The following is a 26,162-nucleotide window of genomic DNA, read 5'->3' on the forward strand; positions in this document are numbered from 1 at the left end:
ACTTCTTTATTTTTAAAGTAGATTATTAAAATTATTGGAATGTTTTAAACTTGGGAAATGTAACATGGCGCAGAACAGCCTAGTTTTTTTCTTTTCTGTTTGACTGTGAAGTGGGTTGGTATGCTATATGTAACTTGTATATTCCATATGATTTTATTGGAGAACTCAGTAGCTTTATAAGCTTACTGTTACTCTTACAGTAAACTCATATTTAAGTGGCTCTTCAGGGAGACGTTTTTCTGGAGTGATAATGAAGGGGTAATGAGTTTTTATGCCTGTTTTTTAGAGAAAAAGGGAGAAAGGGTGGAGAGGGGCAGAGAGAGAATCTTAAGCTGGCTCTATGCCCAGTGTGAGCTGGACATGGGGCTGGATCTCACAACCCTGAGAGCACAACCAACTGAGCCACCCAGGTGCCCCTTCCTGGAAGACCTTTTAAGCTACATATACATCTTTCTCTGCCCACCCCCGCCCCCCAATTTCTCAGCTTGCTGAACAAATGTTATTCTTTTCTAGGACTGGGGTAAGCCAGGAGACTTGTGGAACCTGGGCATCCAGTGGCATGTTCCTTCTTCAGAAGAAGTGGCTTTTGCCTTCTATCTGTTGGACTCTTTTCTTCAGCCTGAGCTCGTTAAACTCCAGCACTGTGGTGATGGAGAACTTGAAATGTCTAGGTTCGTTTTCTTTCATAAACACTTAGTGTTGTGTGGTTGCAGACTGAGAAAAATCTTTTTGTGTCTTTCCCTTTCTCTGGCGTATCTGATGTATTCATTTTCAGTGTGTGTTTATATCTGCCGTACATATAATTAAAAAACCATTTAACATAGTGTGTAACAAATTTTATCATAATACTTAAACCTTTTAAACAGAAAAACTCATTTTTTTCTAGTTTGCTTTTTGTGACTTTTTCTTAGCAGTTTCACTTGTGCATCTTTTGGGAAGTGTATGGAAATGCCTGTTTTTCTAGATTCAGGTTAGATTTTTGGGGGGGGTTAATTTATTTTTGTAATTCATATTATTGATGTTAATGTTACTTAGTGAAATATTTCTGTGATTTTTTTTTTTTCTTTCCTAAGAGGCTTTAACAAAAAATAGTTATTTAATAAGATCATTAGACTTCTACAGTTTGAATCTTTGGAAGTTTCTAAAATAATAGTAAGAAAATTACTGTGTGAAATACCAGGAAATTTTAAAAGCAAATTCAGTAGGAATGGTTTGGAGGAGGAAAGAAGTACGACTGATGATATCTGAACTGCTTTTTGGAGTAAATGTTTAGCTAGTACATTTTTAAAAGATGGAGTATGCTGGAGGAGCTTCTGTAATACTATTTTCCCTTTTTGTCAGTGGTAGTGATCTTTGGGTACATAGGTGATTACATTCAGAATTGATTCACAAAGAGCGATCAGTTGCTGATATTTCTGATTATTTAGAGCCTGTTTAATCATAAGTAGGTCTGTACTGTATTACCAGTATAAATACCTGTTTATTACCTTGTACTATTAAGTGGGTAAACTGAAGACATTTTGCCATTTCTTGGCCTTAATTTTGTATATCCCCACTTAAGGTTCTTGTACTTCATCCTAGACTTCCCAAGGTCTTTTGTTAACAGGGATTTGGAGTGTTCTAAAATATGAAAATACCTTTTATCTTTTCCAGAGATGATGTTCTACAGAGTCTGACTATAGTGCACAACTGTTTAATTGGCTCAGGAAACCTCCTACCTCCATTGAAAGGAGAGCCGGTTACTAACTTGTAAGTAAAAATAACTACTTTACATATTTTGCTGTTTTGCCATTTGGCATGTATTTTAAGTCTTAGTCACATTGAGTCACTGGTTTTATTATTGGTGTTGTTTCTGTATCCCTTTAACCTTTTTGTCATTATTAGGCCAAAAATACCTGAGGCAGAATTTAGGTCTCTAAACTTTAAGGCTTTAATCAGATTTTCATATGGTACCAGGATAGGATAATTCTGAATGTTAATCAGTTTATAAATATCGATACTAAGTTCATCCTTTAGTTTCTGAGTTAAGATAAATGCTCTTCTTTAAAAAAAGAAAGAGAAAAATTATTTTTTTGTCTGCAATCAGTGTTCATTAGGGATTTTATAGGAAAAATCTGCGTGTTTTTAATATAAAAATTTGTTGAGTGTTATTTTGAGCTTTTAAATTGTTCTAAGTTGCTTTTATGAATTTAAGTGCTTTTCAGACTATTACAATTTTGAATGAATGCCTTGATTTAGTCCATTGTTAGTGCAGTCATTTAAGTTGAAAAAAATTGAGCTTAAATGAAATCAGCAATATGTAACGTGGGCTCAGTTATTTAGTAGTGAGATGCTAGTTTCAGGCCTAGTTCAGTATACTGCCTTAGATCATTTTCTCTCAACTTCAACATCTCATTGCTGAGCAAGTTCATGAAAATCACATAAAAACGAGTAAGTAACACCTGCCCCCTCAAAAAACACAAAGAATTATTTGTTGATTTGCAAGAAAAATCTTAAAAACTTCAAGGAGTGATTTTAAAATGTGGCTTGCTTGTCTTTCCCCATATTTTGTATAATCATTGTTTGGAGTCATGCTTTCTCATGATTCCCACTTATTGTACTTTAGATTGCTCATTAGATTTGAGAGGGAGAAGTAGGTTCATCTCAGGTAAGGAAATCTGTTTTAAGTTTGTCTAGGAATTTGCTGAGTTCTTTGAAGGCACTTTTGGTTTTCATCAGTATTATAGTTTGATTTAGGGGCAATTTTACCAAAAGTCATCTTTGTTAAGAGAGATTGATTTTAAACATTATTTAAAAATGAGAGACTTACAGAAATGGTTTTGATTTTCCTCATGATCTTAACAGTATATAATATAGTAAGAATTGAACTCTTATGGCCTGCTGAAAACCTATTTTGTACATAACAGATTTATTACATCAATAAATTTAATTCTGCTTGAACATGTTGACATTGAGAAATACGGTAATTTAATCCAATAAGAGCCAAAGCATGTGTCTTCTGTATATATGATTAGAAGATTTTTAGTTTTGAGTGATCCTTAGGATGCACCGCTGAAGGGTCCACTCAGGAGGCTGAGAGGTTTCTGTTGCGGTTCATATCAGTACGAGTGTATTTATGCCATGTGCACTACACTAGTGACTTGAAGCAAGGTCTTTATCACTTTGAAATAAGAGCACATCAAGACAAAAGTTCCTTATATTTGGTTATGATAAAACCAGTTAGGTTTGTAAATAATGAAATGCATTTTCAATAGGGAAAAGAATACCATGTTATAAACATTTTATGAATGCCATGGACATTATAAGCCTCAAAATTGATCCTGAGAGTATCCTTTGTAGGTTTTTTCCCCAGAAAAGTTGAGAAGGAAAGGTAATTTAGACTGAAAAGTTTTGTGTTTCAGAATTTTCACTTTCGGAGTGAAAATTTGATACAATAAGACATAATGAATAATACAAAATTGCATTTACTCTAAATATATGTTCATATATTTTAATAGCTTAAAAGTAGAAATATGAAATGTTTCCTGGTGTATTTAATAATAGATAATAAATAAAATACAGAATGAAAACTTCGGTTGTTTTAATCATTGAACCATACACATTTTTAGGACTTTTTTTTATAGTTAGCAGGGATAATGATTATACAAAGTAGAATCAAAGATTAATGAGCAGCCCTTTGCCTTTGAATCGCCAAAGAGGGGGTTTATAAAGTCTTTCCTGGCCTTTTAAATAATTCTTACCAGAATCCTTTCCTTTAAAACCAATTTCTTACTGATAGCTCCTTCATCTGAAAGCTTAACTTATTTTTACATTTTCTTTATATAACATCTCAACTTTTTTTTTGCAGATAGCAAATTAGTTCTCACTAAAGTATCATAAAATAAAGTTAGCTTTTTAAGTCTCAGAAATGCTTATTCTAAGGTAGGTCTATAATGCTAAAATTTCTCAATGTAAATTGATTTGAAAAGGCTAATCGGGCGCCTGGCTGGCTTAGTCAGAGGAGCGTGTGACTTTTGATCCTCGGGGTCCTGAGTTCGAGCCCCACGTGGCTATAGAGCGTACTTAAATAAATAAAACGAGAAAACTAATCAAATAATTTCCATTTTGGTGCCATTGTTCTATAGTAAGTCCTACATCCTAGTGTGAAGAAAGAATATCTGTAGCATAATTTTTGGGGATTATTAGCAGCTGGTCTTAATAGAGAAATAGAGTAAAATACACCAGGTGGGGGAGGAAAGGAGACCTATAACTGTGACTAGTTCACTAGTGAGTGTAATGCCCAAGGTGCCTGAGGAAGTCACTCTCGTTAATAACAAACAATTTGGCTGTGGTGTTGTGGGACATTACGTATTTTCTGAAATACCAGACCAGTTTTTGGAAGCACATAGCAACTCAGTTTTCTTTAAAATTAGTCTTATATTTTTTCTTATATAAATCTCAGTTAGGTAAAAACATTCTAGCTGCTTAATTTTTTTGGTCAGATCTTTCAGTATTAAGTTTGCCTTGCCACATGTATTAGTAGTATTTGTCTTCTGGAAAATTGCAATGATGAGAAACCGGAAACTTGGTTCAGTTCTGAGTTTTCCTGTAAGAAAATCTAATTTAGTTCCTAATAGAATATATGGCAAAGTCTTAGAATCCCATTGCTCAGGTAAATGGTTTCTAAATGTGCAAACCAATTTTCTGTGCTTTGTATTAGAGACTGACAAAATATAAAAACTTAGGTGAGTTGATTGTCCTAAGTAGAAAGTAAATGATGTGTACCTCATGGTATCTTCATTGTACTTTTTTGGCCTTTGGCAATGTAGGATTACTAAATGTCTTGTTGTATATATTATAAATTTTACTGTTTCAGAGGATGGGTAAAATAGGGTCCCTTGAGGGTAATTAAGTGTAAATTTCTTTAGCACAGTTTGAATTTTTGGCAGTTTTGTCAGATACCAAGGTTGCTGAATTAATCTTAAAATGGAACCTCTCTATTTTGCTCTTGGAACCTGTAGTTAATGATTTAATAGAAATATGTGTGGTATAGTTTATACTCCTAGTTCTACCTCTATAGATGTGGAAGTTGGATTATGTCTTTGCAGGGTCATACAGGAATTTTGGACACTTGCCTTTAATCCTGAAATCGTCATTAATTTCTACTTTTGCAGTCCACTCTTTATAATCTTTTAGGTCTAACCAGCTATCACAGGATGCAAAAAACTAACATCTATAAAAACAGGGTTACTCAAGGTAGAGGAGTCATCATTTTTCATCTCCGATATTTCTTCTTTGCTTTTGTGCCCCTTTCCTCTTATAGATCTGTTAAGCCATTCTTAGTTAAACCATTCTTAGGATCTCAGCTTATACTAACTTCTCAGGCAAAGAAAACTTCATAGTTAAGGTCTAAGAGTTGAGACCATTTCATTAATATGTGAAAGGATGTGTTGTTCTGCGATGAGGGGCAGGGCTAGCTAACCTCTCTTGGCACCTCCAGGAAACTACCCAGCTCTGCTGGGGGAGCTGCACACAGAAAAGGAAACAGTTACTACTCCACGGTGAGTAACCCTGTTTTCTCCTTATTTCACCTTCTGACTGTTTTCATTGATTTTTAAAAAGCTTGTGTGTCAGACATGGAAATAGTTCTTATGCTCAGAGTTAATTTTAAACCTCGCAACCTCTGTGTTCACATGGCAGAGTTAAGAGCCAGCTTTTCATTTGTGTTTATAGCTATTATTGATGCCTAGGATTGAATTGGATAACAACACAGAAATAGGCCAATTGTTTCTTGTGAAACACTTGTAACCTTGACTGGAAAACAAAATCTGTTAGTATTAGTGGCTTGGTTTTACACGTTTTATGTTTGCTTTCTTGGGATGGGGGGGAGTAGGCTGTTCTTCAGCTGTAGAAAAGAAGTATTGTTTGCACTTGTTCATGACAGTTCACCTAGCCTTCGTTTGCATATTGGATTTGTATTGTATATTTTGTTTTTATGTTATTAGTCATTTCTTCCTTTTTCACCATCCTTTCTCTCCCACCAGTGATTATTTTCGTAGTTCTCCTCTAATCAGATATGGAGAAGATTGCCATCTAGTGGTACAAATAACATAGCTGTCACACTTCTAGGTCTTTTTTTTTTTTTTTTTTTTTTTTTGGTGGCACAAATATTGAACACATTTTGTTATAAATTAGGTGCCCTGGTGCTGTCTAGTGCTTTGAAGCTGATTTAACTTTATTATTATATAAATGGTATTATTTAAAATATGTCGTGTAGGAATTATCAGAATTTTATTTAGTTCCTGAGTTCAAATTATTACTGTTTGTAAAATGGACCAGTGAATGAGAAAAATGAATTTCACTTGTAGTGGGGCAGTGATGGTATTTGATCTAAATTCTATATATTGCTACTATAGCTTTAAATCAGAACTCACATCTGTAAGTGTTGATGGCACTTTAAATATGTTCAGTTAAGATTCTGTGTATAACCAGAAGTCGTGACAAGAGCAGTTTTTAAGTATCAAGGTATAGGGCAGCACACATATACTTGGTGTGGCCACAAAAAGATACAATCCTAAATCTTACTTGGATAATGTATAGAGATTTCTTTTAGAAAATTATTCTTCTAAAGCCCAGAGGAAATACTTAGTATAAATATGTATTAACACTTGCTGAGAAACATTTAGTGTGAAACCTGTCAATCCAATCAGAGTTTAATTAATTTGTTAGAGAAGAAGGGCTCTATTAAAACTGAGTCTTAGATAAATAAACATAAAAGGACTTTGTGATGGATAAGAACAAATAAAGCTGAACTATATGTCTAACCAGATGTCTTTTGTACACTTGAGATATGAAAGATGTGTTTTAATTCACGTTTCAAAAGGAAAGCCTAAGCTGGGTTTATTTAAAATATGTACTTTTTAATACTTCAAAATCCCATATAGGTTGAGATATGTTAAAACACTTGTAAATCAGCAATAATCTTCAGATTTTCTGTTAGGGAAACACTTCAGAGAGACATGAATTTTAAAAATAAGCATCAAGGCTCTTAGATGAGACTCACTTTTAAATGTGATTACAGTGTTAATAATATTGGTATTACTAGAGTCAGAAAGGCATACAAGCAAAACTTTTCAAATTCCCAACTGGATAGTCTTTTTTGTTTGATAGCTAGGGTTTTATGTGTGTATACACACACTAAAAATTCAAAATAGCTCACTATTGTGGTTGCTTTTTTATGTTTGTAAGAACAATTTTATGACTAATTAAAATGCATGCTTGGTTCAGTATTATTTGGTACTAGGTACAGACTGGGTAAGGTACAGTAGGATTCTTAACTACACAACTACTGATGTTTACAGCAGCAGCGAGGAGACATCAATGCTCATGTGATAGCTCATCGCAAGCCTTTTCCTGTGCTATAATAGGGAAGGAGGGATGAGTGGGTGGGGTTAAAGGTCTTATGCCTTTATGCTTGTTACTGTTTTAGCACAGTCTTTTTCTCTTCGGTGGTGAAATCTAATTTCAGTAGAGATGTTGGACTTCTTGAAGTTCATTGTAAAGGAATCTGATTTTATTTTTAACTGACTAGATTCTGGATACATATATATTATTTAATCATACACAGTTTTACAGAATGTGCAAGTTTGCAAGATGTTGCCAAAGGCTGAAGCTTTATAGAATGAAAACGAAATTTTATGAATTTGAACTTCAAAGTCTCTGAAAAGCAAATTAGTATTTTATATTATAAAATATAACCATTCTTTGTTTATACTCTGTAGGCTTGGTTTGAAACACGAGACAGTATCTTTGCCATCCTAGGTCCTAGATTATGGTGAGGAACATAGTTAAATAATTGGCAGTTTAGTCATCTTAATATTATTACCCATTTAGATAAATCCAAGAATTCATAAATACCAAATATTAAGATAGAGATAACTTACTTAATTCAACTTAAAAAAATACAATATAGATGGGGGTATATTGATTTAAAAGTAGTTTTTTCTTCATAACAAGTGCTGTGTAGTTCATGAGTGATGAATAATCAATCACTATAAAATTTCTTTTTATAACTAATTAGCTTTGTATTGGATAAGCTTACCCCATATTTTCTTGGCATTTGTGTCTGTGTTCTTCCTCTTAGAAAGTATTATCCTTTTGTATAAAAAGTTGTTGAATTGATACTGTATTTTGAAATGTTGAAAATTGTATTTTTCATTGAAAAAATTTAGATTTCAGATATAAAGGTTCGTATTCCCTAGTAAAATCTGTTCTTACATACCTTAAAAGTGACTTTTAATTGTTTAATGAACTTAACTAGCTGGGTCTTGTTCTGTTAACATAATTCTTTGTGGCAGATCTTTAATTAGGAAATGCAGTGTTTTTATATCTGATCATCTTCAAAAGAAAGTAATGGCATTTTAACTGCAGGTGTTAGGAGAGAGCAGTTTGGGTGGTTTTTTAGAGGAGGGGTAATGATTATTTAAAGAAGTTTGTCTATATTCTACAATAAAATTTTACTTGAATTTTTGGTGTCCAGTTTTAACCTTTATTATACCATTATAAAGCTGCCTTTTCTTTGTGTAATTATATATAAAAGTTTATCATCAGACTTAAGCTTTTACACTTGAATATTGAATATCATTATTACGTTTATTTGGGTGGTGAATTCTCCCCCATAAAGTCATTAAATTGAATTAACATTTTCTTTAAGATGAGTAAGATTGTCCTGACTGAAACAGATAGTATTAATCATCAGGAGGACAGAGTAGAGAGTTGACATATTGAAGATGAGAAATCTGTTTATTAAAAGAGCATCATCTTTGTTTTGATTTAAACATTCTAGCAATGACACTTTTCCCTTTAATCCTTCTCATTGGTATTATTAATAAATGCAAGCACTCTTGTTTTTATACAGGGTACCAAGTATGGTGTCCTTGGAAGAGACAAAATTGTATACTGGACTTGAATATGGTATGTAAATTCTAATCTGAGTAAATCTTGTATGGACAGTTTTTGTCAGTTACTCTACAAGAGTTAAAACGGTCAGAGAAAGACAGATACCATATGATTTCACTTGTATGTGGAATTTAAGAAACAAAACATGAACATAGGGGAAGGGAAGGAAAAATAAAATAAGATGAAAATAGAGAGGATGGCAAATCATGAGAGATACTGAACTCCAGGAAACAAACTGAGGGTTGCTGGAGGGCTGGTGGGTGGGGGGAAGGGATAATTGGGTGATGGGCATTAAGGAGGGCATGTGATATAATGAGCACTGGATGTTATATGCAACTGATGAATCACTAAATTCTACCCTGGTACTAATAATATAGTATATGTTAACTAAGTTGAATTTAAGGAATTAAAAAAAGTGTTAATACAGCCACTCTGGAAAACAGTATGGAGGTTCCTCACAAAGTTAAAAATAGAACTGTCCTACAACCCAGCAATTGTACTCTACTAGGTATTTACCCCAAAGATACAAATGTAGTTATCCGAAGGGGCACCTGTACCCCAATGTTTATAGCAGCAATGTCCACAATAGCCAAACTATGGAAAGAGCCCAGATGTCTGTCGACAGATGCATGTATAAGGAAGATCTGGTGTGTGTATGTGTGTGTGTGTGTGTGTGTGTGTGTGTGTGTGTGTGTGTATTACTCAACCATAAAAAAATGAAATCTTGCCATTAGCAATGACGTGGATGGAACTAGAAGGTATTACGCTAAGTGAAATGACTCAAGAGGGAAGAATTCCATGATTTCACTCATATGTGGAATTTAAGAAACAAAGCAGAGGATCATGGGGAAGGGAGGGAAAAATAAAATAAAACGACATCAGAAAGGGAGACAAACCATAAGAGACTCTTAACTATAGGAAACAAACAGGGATGCTGGAGGGAGGTGGGTGGTGGGGGGATGGAGTAACTAGGTGATGGGCATTAAGGAGGGCACGTGATGTAATGAGCACTGGGTGTTATATGCAACTGATGAATCACTGAACTCTACCTCTGAAACTAATAATACAGTATATGTTAATTAATTGAATTTAAATGGAATAATATGTAGTTAGAATTTTCCTAGTCTCTTTTTCATATATAAAATGAGTATTAGTTAATTACACAATAGCTATCTTTGCTTTCCCTGGAGAAACTGGAAAATTATTTATATAAAAGAATAGCCAAGAAAAGGTAGAAATTGGACTAGGTAAATATTTGGTTGCTTTCTGTGTGCAGAGGCAGAGTACATTTCCGTATTGTTGGATTAACAGTGGAATTAATTGCATAGATTAATTGCTTTAAGGTGTAATTTTTGTTTGCTTGATTTGGGCCACCCATAACCAGTTAAAGAATCCTATGCACTTATGATCTCTAAGTAGTGAATAGGACTTTGAAATACTAGCAAAGATTTTTTTTCTTCCTCCTCCTTGCCTACCCAAGAAAATTTTATAAGCAGGTCTTTGTAAATGTGAAGGTTTTAAAAATTACTCTGTATCATGCTTAGACACTAATCCAGCTTATGAAAAAGGCAGACCCACTTGGTTTTTTTCCTGGATTACATGATTTATTCTTGACATAAACTGTTTACATAAGTAAGCTTCAACAGCTGGGGAGGATTCAGTGTGTTTAAAATGCCTTGTCTCATTTTTTGAAAAATAGATCTATCCAGAGAGAACCACCGAGAAGCAATTGCTAGGGTCATAAGGAAACTTCTTAGTAAGTACATATATGCATTTAACTTATTTTTACTAATAAATATTTAGGAATTTTTAGCATATGTGCTTTTACTTAACTTTAAATTCTAAATAGTGGAATATCAGGCAATGTTTTTTTCCTTAACTAATAGATTCTTAACTGATATATCAGGAGTGCTGTAGTAATTCAAAATATTTTAACCAAAATCCATTTTCTTCAATTATAGACCACATACTTAACAATTCGGAAGATGATACCAAGTCTTTGTTTCTTATCATAAAGGTACAGTTATCCTTTAATAGTTGCATGATTATTAATGTGACTAGTTTTGACATGATGGCTTATAAATACAAAATTTGAAATTCTTTGACACAGATTATTGGAGACCTCTTGCAGTTCCAGGGATCTCACAAGCATGAATTTGACTCCCGTTGGAAAAGTTTTAACCTAGTAAAGAAATCAATGGAAAACCGGGTCAGTATTTTCACGTAAAAACTCTGAATTAATTTTTTAAAATGTGTATAATATTGACATAGTCACTTGATTTAGGGATTGTTCAGCATACAGAGGAAGTTTCCCTGTAAGTAAAAATAGATTTTCAAATATTATATCATGGTATAATCAAAAGAATCCTGGGGAAATGTTTTCCTCTTACAAACTCTTCTGTGAGTTTCCAGGAGAGAACTCTCATTGGGAATTTGGAGTGTGATAATGTGGCAGGCTGCCTTGTAAGAACTTGAGGGAATAAAAGATAGGAGGAATTGTCCACAGGCATGGATTTAAAGCATCTCACTTTATGGAGATTTCAGAAAAATAGCTCTTATGTTATCTTTGTGTCCAGGAGAAGTCAGTACAAGCTTCTCAGGAGCATGGAAGAAAGAATATTTAAGCCAGCCATTTGATGTTGATAGCAGTGTTCTGTAGGAACACTGTAGGAGATTTTATGGAAGCTGAGTCTAAAAAGGTTATAGGAGGGGCGCCTGGGTGGCTCAGTCGTTAAGCATCTGCCTTCGGCTCAGGTCATGATCCCAGGGTTCTGGGATCGAGCCCCGCATCAGGCTCCCTGCTCTGCGGGGAAGCCTGCTTCTCCCTCTCCCACTCCCCCTACTTGTGTTCCCTCTCTCGCTGTGTCTCTCTCTGTCAAATAAATAAATAAAATCTTAAAAAAAAAACAAACAAACGGTTGTAGGAGTTTATTGTTTAGGCAAGGGGTCACTACGTATTTTAGAGGGAATGGCGTGTAAAAGGGCAGGGAGACATACAAACAGGGCATGCATTAGGGAATAGTGGCTATAGGGCAGAAAAGGCCGGAGGCAACTAGGTCATTTTTAGTCTGAGTTTTGTTTTTGTTTTTTTAAGTTTATTTATTTATTTAAGTAATCTCTACCCCCCAGTGTGGGGCTGGAACTCAGCGACCCCGAGATCAAGAGTCACATGCCCTTCCGACTGATCCATCCAGGTGCCCCCAGGTTGTTCACAGTTTTATCCCCAGAAAGTGCTTCAGTTTTATATTCAGCATGGAAGAGTCATTAAAGGTTCTGAAGTAGATCTGATCTGAATATTGGAAAGATCAGTCTTTAATCACCAATGAGGAAAAAAACAGCAGTAAGAGATAGAGACTGGAAGCAACTATCACAGTAGTCCAGATGGAAAAACGCAACCTGAATCAAATCACTGGCCTTAGGATGGAATAAGGTGTTTTGAAAAAGAAGAATTTGTAGAGACTTGATGATTAGTGAGATAAAGGTGTGAAAGAGAAGCAGTCTCTTGAGTTCCAGATATCTGCCTTCATTGACCAGGTAGAAGATTGGGTGGTAGAGGAGACCATAAAAGATAATTTTTAGAGAAGTAAAAGGTATTATATTCTATAGTAAACATACACAGTTACCTGGAAAGGCTCTTTGTAAATACAACAGAGTCAAGCAATTTTCTTAGTGGTCTCTTTTTGTACTTTCAGTATTTGACTGAATAAGGACCAGCTCAGTTCCTCTCCCATGCAGATCCATTAATAAACTACCAGAGAAAAACAGGGTGTTGGATGAGCTATTTAAAGGGGATATTTCTACTATTAGCCATAAAATTAATTGAAATAGTATCTTTTAATGTAAGCTTGATCACTTCAGAATAAATGAAATACCTCCACCAGCCCAGCGTGAACCTCTACAGTTCAGTAAAAATTTTTCAGTAAGGGATTCAGGGTAATCCATGGATGCAGTCAATTAGGGACAATGTTGACGTGTCTTCTACTTTGCCTTTTAGCTCCATGGGAAAAAGCAACATATCAGAGCACTGTTGATTGACAGAGTAATGTTGCAGCATGAGGTAAATCTCTTTAAAATCATGATGACTTTTTTAAATGACAGTTTTCCAGATGAATATGTAATTATTTGTGTTACTTCATAATTAAATGAACTTTTTAGTAAAAACTTGGGAGATTTGATTTTACATTGTTTTCTTTTCGTAGCTACGAACACTGACTGTTGAGGGTTGTGAATACAAAAGGATACATCAAGATATGATCCGAGATCTTCTTCGTTTATCTACAAGTTCATACAGTCAGGTAAGGCTCGTCCCCTCTACCCCCGTCCCCTGCCCCACATTCCTGTTTTATTACAATGCAATCTAAATAGCCCCATTTCAAATACAAGGAAGTTTTAATAATTTATTGGTGGGGTGCCTGGGTGGCTCATTCAGTTGAGCGTTCAACTCTTGATTTCACGTCAGGTCTTGATCTCAGGGTCATGAGTTCAAGCCCTGGATGGAGCCTACTTAAAATAATAATTATTATTATTACTATTTATTGGCATAGAATGCACCTTTCAAATTACAAATATTTTCAAGCTAATTTTAGTAGTCTTTTAAAAATAATGTTTACTTTTACTGTTTGTTATTGCTTCTCAAAAAAATTTTTTTTAAAGATTTTATTTATTTATTTGTCAGAGAGAGAGAGAGAGAGAGCACAAGCAGGGGGAGCGGCAGGCAGAGGGAGAAGCAGACTCCCCACTGAGCAGTGAGCCTAATGCAGGACCCAATCCCAGGACCCTGGGATCACGACCTGAGCTGAAAGCAGACGGTCAACCGACTGAGCCACCCAGGCGTCCCTCAAATTTTTTTTTAAATGTAAAGTTGATAGATAGTGCTAGTGCAATGTTGCTGCCACTTAATCAAATCACATTGTGAACGCCAGTCTTTAAAGGCTATATAATTCCTCCTACATGTTATGCTTGGGTTTCAGCAACCTGCTACCATATGAATTATGGGGTCCATCCTTGAAGGTAGCAAAGGACCAAGAGATGACCTCCAAGCACAGAGAACTGGAAAAGCAAAATTCATGAATAGCTAATTATTCTATCCTTAATAAATAATGTAAGTTAGGACACTAGTCTCTAACTCAAAGATTTCACCTAAAGAGTTTGAAATATGTACAGTGTGTCACTTTTACTGTAATTAGTTATTATTCATTACAATTTAGTTCATGGATTATAATCTTATACTGAATCTTTTGTTTGGGTTCAAAACATACGGGCTCTACTTACAGTTTGCATTGAAAAGGTAAAGTTGTTCTGGGGTTTTAGAAAGTCTTTGATTTTCTTTGCCTAAATACAAGAGAAAATCTAACTCTTCTCATCAAAAGTAACAGAATAGAAAGTTAAATAGTCTGCTGATTATGTTACAGGACAAATGCATATCAGTTCTGTTCAGTCTCTCCTTTATAAAAAATATTTGAAGCTGTATAACCTAAACCATGGATGTGGTTGGTGGTAATGTGCTTTCCTTTTGGTAAAAAGATAATAATTTACTTGTTTTTGTTAAGGTATGTGCTTTGATATGTTTTTCTGTTACAACACTATTTAAATTATTTTGTTTTTGGTAATTTATTTAGAAACTTTTTGTTGTTTGCCTACTATGTAATAAAGTCCTTTGTTAATAATACTTTCTTCAGGTCAGAAATAAGGCTCAGCAAACATTTTTTGCTGCCTTGGGCGCGTATAACTTCTGTTGCAGAGATATCATTCCCCTGGTTTTGGAGTTCTTACGGCCTGATAGACAAGATGTCACACAACAGCAGTTCAAGGTATAGGGTTCTTTGTGTTTTTTTTTATTATGAAAATTTTCAGATATACAGAAAGTTGAAAGAATTTTACAATAAACATCCATATGTCCACCATTCAGATTCTGTATTTAATATTTTGCTATATTTGGACATATAGATAAATGCATTTGCATATATTTACGTCCATCTTATTTTTTTATGTATTTCACAATAAATTGAAGACATCAGTACCCTACACCTTTAAACATAGTCTCTTTTTTCTCCCTAATTATTTACTCTTACCTGTGTTTATGATTGGTGTTACGATGGGGAGAAAATGTAGGCTGCAGTTTGAGTTGAGCAGCAATGGATAAAGAGCCTAGCTGGCCTATAGGAGAGGGGGGTGAAAGACCAAAAGGTTTAGAGTAATGTAAACAGCATGTTGGAAGGCATGAGACATGAAGAAATATCGTAAGTTTGAGCAACTGAGTGAGAGTTTGTATGAGTAGATCAGAAGGAAGGAAATGACGCAAGATAAGGAAAATAGTGTATCTCACAGGGGTGCAGGAGTGTATAGGTGAAACATAATGCTTATGCTATCAGATAGAAGTGGGTTGACTGAAGAAAGTGATTTAAGAGGGAGAATTGGTAAGATTTGGTGGTTGAATATGAAGGGACTGAGAAAAAGGTATCAAAATTATTAAGGTTCCGGGTTATACAGCTGGTTATTGGGTACATCAGAGAGGAAGAGAAAAGGGAGAATAGATGAATTAGTTTGGACAAGTTATATATGAAGTATTTCCTATAAACAAAAAGGGGTGTCAAGTAGGTAGTTGGACATCATTTCAGCACAGCACACCATTTCAGTGTGTGTTGATGAGAACTGAAATCTTTGGGCACGGGTAAGAGTGCAGAGGAGGAGAGTGAGAAGGGAAAGAGGACCAGGGGGGCAGGAATTGAGAAGACTCCATTAGGACCCCACGAAGAAGAAGTAACCAGGAAGGGAAAGATTGGAAAGATAACCAAGATACGAGAGGTTACAGAAGCCAAGGAGAGATCTTTCCCTGAGAGAAGGGAAACTTAGCAGTATCATTTGCTTTCATTTGCTTTCTGGAGAGAGTTAAGATGACAACATGTTCTTGAAGTTGGCTTATAAGACCGGTCCACAAACTATAGCTTGGGCTCAGTTACTTGCTTTAGTAAGTGAAATTGCTTGGAACACAGCCACATCCATGCCTTTATGTATTTTGTCTGGCCGCTTTCGTGCCACAAGAGCATTGATAAGTAGCTGCAACAGAGACCGTATGGCCAACTTTTTGCTATTTGACCCTGTATAGAAAAAATTTGCTGACCTCCAATGTGGATGTATAATTCAAGAGCGTTGTGGAATGTCTGACTCTTAAGGTTGTATATTGTTGAACAAGTTGGGAGAGGTTTAAACGGACACAATCAAATTGGTCAAGTAAGATCAAAATTAAAAAATGTCTATTAGGTCAGTAAAATCAAAGTTACTGGTGACCTTATGAGAACCTGTAAAGAGGAGTAGAGCACACAGTGGGTAATAAGCCAGATCAGAATTGAGTTAGGGTGAATGTTTAGAAAATAACATAATAGCTCTTTTCATTAAAATGCGGTATCATTCTGATTAATAGAGCCTTTATGAGTAAAAAGCGTACAGTATAGTTAAGTAACCTAGTTTTAATATACTTAGGAAAACAATCAGATTTTAGAAATTATACCAAACATGCCCCTAAAATGCAAAGAGTGGCAAATGTTTGTGGCTTTTGTGATATAATTGTAGTAGAAGAGAATTGGAATGGAAGCTCTATCCTTAAAAACAACAGCCTTAAATTTCTGTATTATCTTATTCATAGGTGTTCTTTGAGCTAACCCTTTATTAGATGACTTAGGGAAAATATTACTGGATGACAGTTAAATGTCAAGTTCAGGTTTCTGAAAGTAACATGTTAAATGTGTGAACCTATTTTACTAACCAGTGTCAAGCACTTAAAGAATCAGTGTTTAGTACATTTAAAAAGATGTAAGTGAATTGGCTACAGCCAAACAGTGCCTCTTATTCCCTGTATTATTTTTTCCTGCAGGGTGCCTTGTATTGTCTCCTTGGAAATCACAGTGGTGTATGTTTGGCAAACCTTCATGATTGGGACTGTATTGTACAGACTTGGCCAGCAATTGTTTCTTCTGGACTTAGCAAAGCGATGTCCCTGGAAAAGCCATCAATAGTGAGACTGTTTGATGATCTTGCAGAAAAGATTCATCGGCAATATGAAACAATTGGCTTGGATTTTTCAGTGAGCAAAACCATTTTTTTTTTAATTCAGATTTTAGTGGAAATTAGTATTAGCTTTCTGTTTCCTGTTTGTACTTTAGTAATCACTATGAATTTGGAGCATGGCCAGGAGAGAGCTTGGTTGTTTTCTACCAAGAGGCAACAAAGGGCTATTACACTGTTGCATTTACCATGATTGTCTATATATCCATGGCCTCATTTTTTGAAGAGTTGATTATATTTTAGGAGGTCACTCTTACTAGCCAAAGTCACAAAAGTTTGACCATAAGGTTCATTTTAGTTTATAGTGATGAAAATTAAAATAGGATGATTTGACAAATGAGAAAGTAAAGAATACGTGTATCACTGGTGCTTGTATGGGGAGATGTAGCAGATGCATACATATCCATCATAACTGAGGATGGATGAAAGTGGTGTGAGTGCCAGTGAATTGCCCTCTTCTCTAAGGCCATTGTGTTTGACACCCATCCTTGGTTTTAAAACCTATTCCTTTTCTATAAAACAGTCGTGCTATTTGCAGCTGTCATTAGATTATGCTTTTTTTTTTTTAAGATTTTTATTTTTAAATAATCTCTACATCCATTGTGGGGCTCAAACTCACAATCCCAACCAAGATCAAGAGTCATGTGCTCTTCTGATTGAGCCAGCCAGGCGCCTTGGATTATGCTTTCTTTAAAAAAAAGTTTTTTGGGGGTGCCTGGGTGGCACAGTCAGTTAAGTGTCTGCCTTTGGCTCAGGTTATGGTCCTAGGCTCAAGCTCCACGCTTGCGTGGGGAGTCTGCTTCTCCTTCTCTCTCTGCACTGCCTCCCCCCACCCCTCCTCATGTTCTCTCTCTCTCTTGCTCACTCTCTTAAATAAATGAATAATTTTTTTTTTTTTAAGGTTTTTTTAGAGGGGAGCATGGCTGGCTCAGTTGGAAGAGCATGTGACTCTTGATCTTGAGGTTGTGAGTTTTAGCCCCATGTTGGGTGTAGCAATTACTTAAAAAATTAAAAAAAAAAATTTTTTTTAATTAAAGTTTTTTTAAATTAGTACATAATTCACATGACAAAAATTTCACCCTTATATAACACAGTAGTATATTGCATATTCACAATAGTATATTCCCTGGGCTCTGCAGCCTTCGCTCAAAAAGAAAGCCTGTACCCAGGAACAGTGACTCCCATCCCCAGCATCCCTAGACCCTGGAGATCAGGAATCTACTTGCCTTATCTGTGAATTTGCCTATTATGGACATTTCATATCAATGGAACCACGTGGTCTTTGTATCTGGCTCCTGTCACTCAGCATAACGTTGTCAAGATTCCTCCGTGTTCTGGCGGGTGTCAGTACTTCATTTTGTGCCCTCGCTTTTCTTTTTTATAAGATTCCAAAGGCCTGTGTTGAAATAGCAGAATTACTTCAACAATCAAAAAACCCCTCCTCCAACCAGACAATGCTTAGTTCAGAAGAAATTAAAGAAGGACTTAAACGCCAACAGGAAAAGAATGCTGATGCCCTAAGGTAATTATGAACGCCTACTTCTCAAGATAGATAGCGTTATGAGTAGCAGATTTTGAATATCTCTGAGATATAGATGCGCCATATATACCTCGTGAGATTTACGCAGTGATTCTGAAAAAAATACAACATGTTAGATCATTATTGTGAAGGTCCCAGATTGTCGCTTTCAGCTACAGAAGTGGAATATACCATCTTAAAACTGTCTTTAAAAACTGGCTTTTAGGGGCACCTGAGTGGCTCAGTTGGTTAAGCATCTGCCTTCGGCTCAGGTCGTGGTCCCAGGGCCCTGGGATCAAGCTCTTCATCAGGCTCCCTGCTTAGCGGGGAGTCTGCTTCTCCCTCTCCCTCTGCCCTTAACCCCTGCTCATGTGCGCTCTCTGTCTCTCTCTCTCTTTCTCTGTCTCTCTCTCAAATAAATGAAATAAAAAAAAAGACTTGTTTTAGGTTTTCAGAACCCAAGCAATTCAGTGCTTCAGTGATAACACTCAAGCAGGAGCCTTCCTGGCTTGATTTTGTCTTTGTCTTATGAATATGCTTATTATTTTTTTCCTAACATGTCTGTAGAAGTAATGAACTGTTACATTATACCCTACTACATGTGCACCTGGAGTGCCATAGGGGTAGACCACGTCTAACTAATTGATTACTACTCACAGATTTACTTTTGAATATCTGCTTGGAGACAGTTGAGGTGCTCAGTGTACCTAACACCTTTTTTTGTTTTCTCTCGGCCCTTTATGTTCTTTTCCCCACAGTCTCTCTTCACCCATCTGCTTTCCACGCTGGCTTGGTTCTCACCAGGCCTTTTATAGTCTGGTGATAACACATAGAGCGGGGTGAATTTGGCTAGAATTTGAATTTATGTTACATTATTTGGTGTTCATCTTACTACTGTATTAAAACAATACCTCACCTAAAGTGTTTGGTTTTTGTTTTTTTGTTTTTTTTTTTTTAAGGAACTATGAAAATTTGGTAAACACTTTATTAGATGGTGTGGAGCAGAGAAATCTGTAAGTGCTATTTTTTTTTTAAATTCTCAAAAGCTTTTACCTTAAATACTATAGGAGGTTTCTGTCCTGAAAGCCATGAATGGCTGTGTCTCAAAAAATTAATAGTCTGATTCATGAATTTTGGGCCTAATGATTGGAGTGGTGCTCATCAGTAAGCCTATATTCTTAGGAAACATAATGTTTCAAATACAGTTTTCTTCTAAAAGTGGTTTTGTGAGTGATACGTTTGTGATTTTTTTTTTCCTTCCCCTTTTCAGGCCTTGGAAATTTGAACATATAGGCATTGGGCTTCTGTCTCTACTTTTGAGAGATGACCGAGTGTTACCTCTTCGTGCCATACGTTTTTTTGTTGAGAATCTCAACCATGATGCAATTGTAGTTCGAAAGGTAGATACTTTATTGTAGCTACAGTCTTGAATTCGAGAATTTTTACCCACCTGAAGCCTTTAAAGTCTTCGCAGGATACACTTAATAAAGGCCTTGAAGTGTATTGATTTGGAATTTTATCACTGTTGGTTCAGAGATAAGAATAATTCATCCAACCAGTATATCAGGACATGTTCAGGCACTGTACATTTCAACACTGGGGTTACAGCAGGGAACAAGTTTATAGATTCATGGGAAATCCTGACTTTGAAAAATTAATGACAGGTGTGAAGTGTTGTAGGAAGGGAAAGATCTCTGGGAGGATACAACTTTTTGGTTTTAGTCACGAAGTGTTCGAGCTGGAGTGCAAGATGGGGCTGACCTAGCCTGGTGCATTAGAGAAAGACCTTTAAGATTCTAGGCTGAGAATTGAAGAATGAGCAGGTACTGGCTTACCAAAGGAAGGATCGAAGTTTTCTAGGCAGACTAGCTTGGATGAAAGTTCGAACTGGAAGTGACTCATTCTAATTCGGATTTAGCACTCCTGTAGGTGTGCTGCCAGATGTCAACAGGTGAGGTAGTTAATCTGCTTTTGAAAGAAGCGGAATCCAGCTGCTGCTTTGTTCGAGGCAGGCAACCAACCATTCAAGAATTTAAAAATGTTAACACATGTACTTTACCTGTTTCTTTTCTAGATGGCAATCTCAGCTGTGGCTGGTATTCTTAAGCAGCTCAAAAGAACCCACAAAAAGCTGACCATCAACCCGTATGAAATGAGTAAGTACTACTAAATGTAATTAATATGCTTCTCAGCCAAACTGGGGAAGTTTCTTTGAAATGGATAAATTAATAGTTCTTGAGCTCAAATATTTTTCGATACAAAATATAGAGGTATAGAAAGATCTCAGCACACAAAGTGTGAATATTGTAAGGGAAAAACAGTTGACTTAGTGAAAACTAGTGATAAAAAGTATTTATACAATTTGACGGACTCTGGGGCGCCTGACTGGCTCAGTAGCAAGAGCATGCGACTCTTGGTCTTGGGGTTGTGAGTTAGAACCCCACAATGGGAGTAGAGATTACTAAAAAATATAAATAAAAAAAAATTAGACGGACTCCGTCGTCATAATATATGTACCTTTTGCACACTCTACAAACATGTGATCAACTTACTTACCTCACCAACCAAGCAGTTATGCTAGTTATTTATCAAACTGTGTTTCAGAGACTTAAAATTAACATTAATTAACCAAAGACCATTATCATTAATATATCAGTATGTTAAGTGTTTCTCTCTGGATATAGGTTTAGAGGCAAGGTTAATTTTCTTCTTTATACCTTACTGTATTATTAAATTTTCTGAATAGTAATCTAATGAAAAATAATGAACTAACTTGATTTTGGGAGGGGTGAGAATGTCATTTTTATTCCTCTGGCTACCGCATTTTTTATCTCTGGTAACTTCTGTGATATTCAAACAGCTATCTTCAGTCCACCCCTACCCCATGTTTGAGAGGGGAGTGTAGCTATGCAACACCATCTTCATTTGGGAACACTATAAAATGGTGTTAACAAAATGTGGGAAGGACTTTCATTATACTCCCTACTACTATCTTGTTTGTTTTTTTAGAGAGGGGTAGGGTAGGGGGAGAGAGAGAATCTTAAGGAGGCTCCAGACATGGTGCAGAGCTGGATGCAGGGCTCAGTCTCACAACCCTGAGATCATGACCTGAGCCAAATCAAGAGTCGGACACTTAAGCAACTGAGCCACCCAGGGGCCCCTGATCCTGCTTTATCCTCATGAAACACAGGTTTGTAGGTCCCATCTTAAATGAGCATTTAATGGTTCCCAAAAAAAACCATACATATGTAGAGAGAACGTCAAAGTACACATGGTAAAATGTTAAAAGTTTGGGACGTCTGGGTGAAGAATATATGGGAAGGAATTCTTTGAGCTCTTTAAGCCTGAAATTAACATCTAAAGAGTTTTAACAAAATTAATCCTTTAAATTTTGGTGAAGGGAATGAAGTATGGATCATACTTGATTTTTTTTTTGCCCCAAATAATTATCCCATTAGTGGATAATGCATCATATATATGTGGTCTTGCCTTGAACAAATTTTGGTAATCTTGTTATGAAGACAAGGTCACACCAGTACTATTGATTGAAAGTTGAGAGCAGTTATTGCATGGATATTTTTAAGTTTGTCATATATAATTGTCTTTCCCTTAAGGTGGATATTCTAAACCTACCCAAATTCTTGCTGGTGATAGGCCTGATAATCATTGGTTGCATTATGATAGCAAAAGTATACCAAGAACCAAAAAAGAATGGGAGTCAAGCTGCTTTGTGGAAAAAACTCACTGGGGATACTACAGCTGGCCTCAGTAAGTTCCAATTTGCCGCGCACAGTCTTATTAAACAGCTTATCTTTGATGTAATTTGTTTTATCACTTTGGATTTGTGGAGAGGTTCAGAGGCACTTGGAGTAGATGTGGAGGTACTCTGCCACCAAAAACACACAATCTCTAGTTTTTTTCTTCTTCCTTCTTCCTCTTTTTCTTTTGCTCCTGCCAGTGCTATGCCTCAGTCCTGCCTCATTCTTTGTAATTCCACTGAAACTCTCAGACTTCTTCTTTCCACCATTATACCTCTAAGGAGTTTATGAATAGCTGCCCTAAATTATATGCTTACCTGTCGGTACTACGTATGCCTAAACCAGCCCAGAGAAATACTTTTGTCTCTTATTGTTGACTCCAGTGACTTATGTCATTAGGACACAGTGACCTGATGGATTTTTAAGGCCAAGATTGTTAGTGATGTACTCATATCCCCAAACTTAGCATCTGACTAGAGTTCATTAAAAGTGCCTTCTAATGCTTTCTCTCCATTAAGCTCTCTTGTTTTTTTCTGTATATATTACAAATATAAACTCTTTGTAGGAATATGGTTGTTTATGCTGGTGTGGAAGAGCAGCCTAAGCTTGGCAGAAGCAGGGAGGATTTGACAGAGGTAAGCATTCCATTTTCACTATGTGTAAACACTTACCCCTGGTTCTCGTGCATCTTACTTTTGGCCTCTGATTCATTTCAAACTGAGTTCGTGGGGTTTTTTTTCCCCCGTTAGTGTATTTCGGGATAGCACTGAGTAAATACTGGTAAATGTGTGAGTCCCTTACTCCACCCCTTTTGTCTGCCCCGCCCCCCGAATTCTGTTAGGTCCAGTTGGCACAAGTCTTTGTATTTAAGGTTACTCATGTTACTATCCCCACTTTACCTGGATACTGCTTTATATAGTTATCTGCATGTTTCTTGTATGCGTTCTGTGTACTAACAAGCTTCTTGGGGGCAGAGATTGGGTTTTGTTTGCTTGCTGCTGCTGTTTCCTTTTAGTTTTTTATTACATGTAAATCATGAGTACTCAGTAAGTAGATGTTTGTAGATTTAAGTCGAAACTCCTTAGTTTTCAGTAAAGTATATTTCTTTACCATTTTGAAAGTTAAGGACTTTTAGTGTCTTTCTCAATTAAGTTAATGACATAGCTTTTTATTTTACTTATTTATGTATTAATTTTTAAGTAAGCTCTGTGTTATACGTGCACCTTGAACTCATGACCCTGAGATCAAAGTCACATGCTCTACTGACCAAGCCAGCCAGGCACCCCTAACTCTTTCTAATTCAACAAAGTTTACCTTTTAACTTCTGATGTTTTATAAATATAGAAATAATTTGTCGGGGTTTACAGTTTTGAATATTTTCCTCAATTACACACCAGATGGCACAGTGGTACTATCTTCATGTACCATTTTCAAGCAGACCATTTGTGGGTTTTAATTCAGTTTGAGAAATGGAATTCAAACTTGAAGATCTGAAGGAAAACTTTCAACTATTATGGATTTAGCATTTTTAGGAGATATTTTGGTTTTTGAAAGCCTCTATGAGAAGTAAAAACTCTTTAAAACAAAAATAACAGCCTACTATTGATAATCAAAACTTCACAGTTGAATTTTGACATTTCAGAATCACGTTTTTAAATAGATCTTAAACCCTGAATGTTGTGTTTTTTTTTTAACTTTATAGGCTGAACAGATTATATTTGATCATTTTTCTGATCCTAAATTTGTTGAACAGTTAATTACTTTTCTATCTTTAGAAGACAGAAAAGGAAAAGATAAGTTTAATCCTCGCCGTTTTTGCCTCTTTAAGGTAAATATGTTATTTAATATCCCACTTCATAAAGTCAAAGTTTGAGTTTGGTCATCTGTTGTTCTCATCTAAAATGGCTGTGAGAGTTAATGCCAATCATTGATCTTAGCCTAAGGTCTAGGGGTTTTTAAGAAAAAGAAGCGTTTTAGTACTTATCTCTAACATTTATAATTAGCAGTATAAGAAAAACCAACAAGACGATGCATTTGAGTTTTTTGAGGTGTGTGAAATTTTAAGGTCAGAGAGATTATTAATTTTGATATCATTCATTATATTTTACTGTGATATGTAAAATAACAGTATTTTTATTTTAACTTACATTGTTAAAACATTTCTAAAGGGTAGAACTCTTGGGGTTTTGTAAGCACAGTAGTAATGTAGTAAATAAACACAAGCGTATTATAATTATAATGGAGATGATGATAGTCATTTGAGTACTGAAGAACTTTCTTTTTTTTTATATATATGTATATATATATATAGGGCATATTCAGAAATTTTGATGATGCGTTTCTGCCAGTTCTGAAGCCCCATTTAGAACGTTTGGTTGCAGATTCACATGAAAGCACCCAGCGATGTGTTGCAGAAATTATAGCTGGTTTAATCAGAGGTTCTAAGCATTGGACGTTTGAAAAGGTGATGTATTTGTATAGTACGTTCCCTGTTAAAGCTGTAATACCCATTTATATAGCAATTCCTAACACAGTAAATATTAGTACTTGAAACATGAAATGTTCAAATTCCATATTGCTTTTGAGTATAGGTCACAGACTAGTGGTGTGTGATGTATGGGCAACATTCAGTATCTTTTAAAAAATTTGAATTATTTGCCAACATTAGGGGAAGGACCCTAAAAAAAGATTTCATTTTCTCATTCAATCAGTGGGAAGATCCTGGAACTGGTCCTACATTATTGCCCTGCCTCAGTTGGCTAGTGTGCTGTGCATGGGTTTCTCCCTTCCTGAGTCACTCTCTAGCCTCTCATTAAATCCTTCTCTTTGCCTCCTTGTTCATCTACATGATTCATTTGGTCTCGTAGACAGTTTGAGTTTGACACCCTTTTTTTTAGTTATCCCTCTTCTTAATTGCAAGATTTAGTTTTAACATACCTGCCCTAAAGTTAGTTTCTTAGCAAAATGCACTAGATTGAAAATAACTAGACTGAAAATACCCAGAATACCAAATTACAAGGTAGGCCACCATTTCCTCAAAGAAAAGACACAAGACACTGGTTTTGGCGGACTTGTTACACATTCTTTTTGGACTATGAATGCTTTTTTAATATATTAATTTAGTTCTACATATTCAAATCACTTAATAGATATAAGTATTTGTTGATGTGTAATATTGCCTTTTTTACTTCTTTCCTGCTCACATGACATGAAACAGTTTTGTTTAAACATGTCACACATATCCTTGTCATCCATTCTCTGTCATTTTTTAGTTACTTCTTTTCCAGGACACCTCTCCTTTCTTTATAACTTGTTTAAGATACAGCTTTTCTGCTCTCCTCCCTTTCCCCCTCCTCTCCTGCCTCCCCCCACCGCCGCCAACGCCTAGTGCTACCACTGGAAATTTTATCCCAAGCCCTCCCTCCTCATTTGTCCTATATAGGTCCTTTTGACTAAAGTGCAGTCCATGGACCTGCAGCATGGGCATCACTTGAGAGCTTGTTAGAAAAATAGGACCTCAGGTCCCACCTTGATCTAATGAATCAGAATCTGCATTTTATCAAGATCTCAAGGTGATTTGTATTCTCAATAGACTGTGAGAAGCATTGTATACACATATATTCACAATCTCTGTATAACAACACTTTCTAAAGGCTGTTTATAGTAATCCAAAACTTGGAATTTGAAGATGATACTCCAAGCTAATACTAAGTTGTATTAAAAAGTCATTGCTTCCTATATTAGGACTTAATCAAGTGACCTTGATAAATCTATGAAACTTACAAAATGATTGAGGTTTTGTTTCACTCCAGTGTACTTTGTTACTCAGAATTTTTAAAAGAAAATTTTTTCAGTAGTATGAGATTTTGTAAGGAGCCATATAAGGT

General features: G+C 35.7%; 1 protein-coding gene across 3 annotated transcripts in view; it reads left to right on the plus strand.

Moving 5' to 3' along the window:
• Positions 1 to 26,162, plus strand: part of PSME4 (proteasome activator subunit 4) — a 108,768-nt gene that overhangs the window by 58,750 nt on the left and 23,856 nt on the right. For all 3 annotated transcript variants that reach the window (XM_028103805.2, XM_028103806.2, XM_088026538.1), the window contains 18 exons: positions 514 to 671; positions 1,654 to 1,749; positions 8,897 to 8,952; positions 10,637 to 10,693; positions 10,899 to 10,954; positions 11,048 to 11,146; positions 12,932 to 12,994; positions 13,137 to 13,232; positions 14,616 to 14,747; positions 16,808 to 17,017; positions 18,384 to 18,520; positions 19,477 to 19,530; positions 19,788 to 19,917; positions 20,592 to 20,673; positions 22,132 to 22,285; positions 22,841 to 22,910; positions 23,978 to 24,103; positions 24,587 to 24,739. In XM_028103805.2, the coding sequence (XP_027959606.1) occupies positions 514 to 671; positions 1,654 to 1,749; positions 8,897 to 8,952; positions 10,637 to 10,693; positions 10,899 to 10,954; positions 11,048 to 11,146; positions 12,932 to 12,994; positions 13,137 to 13,232; positions 14,616 to 14,747; positions 16,808 to 17,017; positions 18,384 to 18,520; positions 19,477 to 19,530; positions 19,788 to 19,917; positions 20,592 to 20,673; positions 22,132 to 22,285; positions 22,841 to 22,910; positions 23,978 to 24,103; positions 24,587 to 24,739 (1,929 nt within the window). The remainder of the gene's footprint in view (positions 1 to 513; positions 672 to 1,653; positions 1,750 to 8,896; positions 8,953 to 10,636; positions 10,694 to 10,898; positions 10,955 to 11,047; positions 11,147 to 12,931; positions 12,995 to 13,136; positions 13,233 to 14,615; positions 14,748 to 16,807; positions 17,018 to 18,383; positions 18,521 to 19,476; positions 19,531 to 19,787; positions 19,918 to 20,591; positions 20,674 to 22,131; positions 22,286 to 22,840; positions 22,911 to 23,977; positions 24,104 to 24,586; positions 24,740 to 26,162) is intronic.

Source organism: Eumetopias jubatus, unplaced genomic scaffold (assembly GCF_037043125.1).
Source record: "Eumetopias jubatus isolate StellerSeaLion01/CBP00866 unplaced genomic scaffold, mEumJub1_p1.0 scaffold_9, whole genome shotgun sequence".
NCBI classification, from domain to species: Eukaryota; Metazoa; Chordata; class Mammalia; order Carnivora; family Otariidae; genus Eumetopias; species Eumetopias jubatus.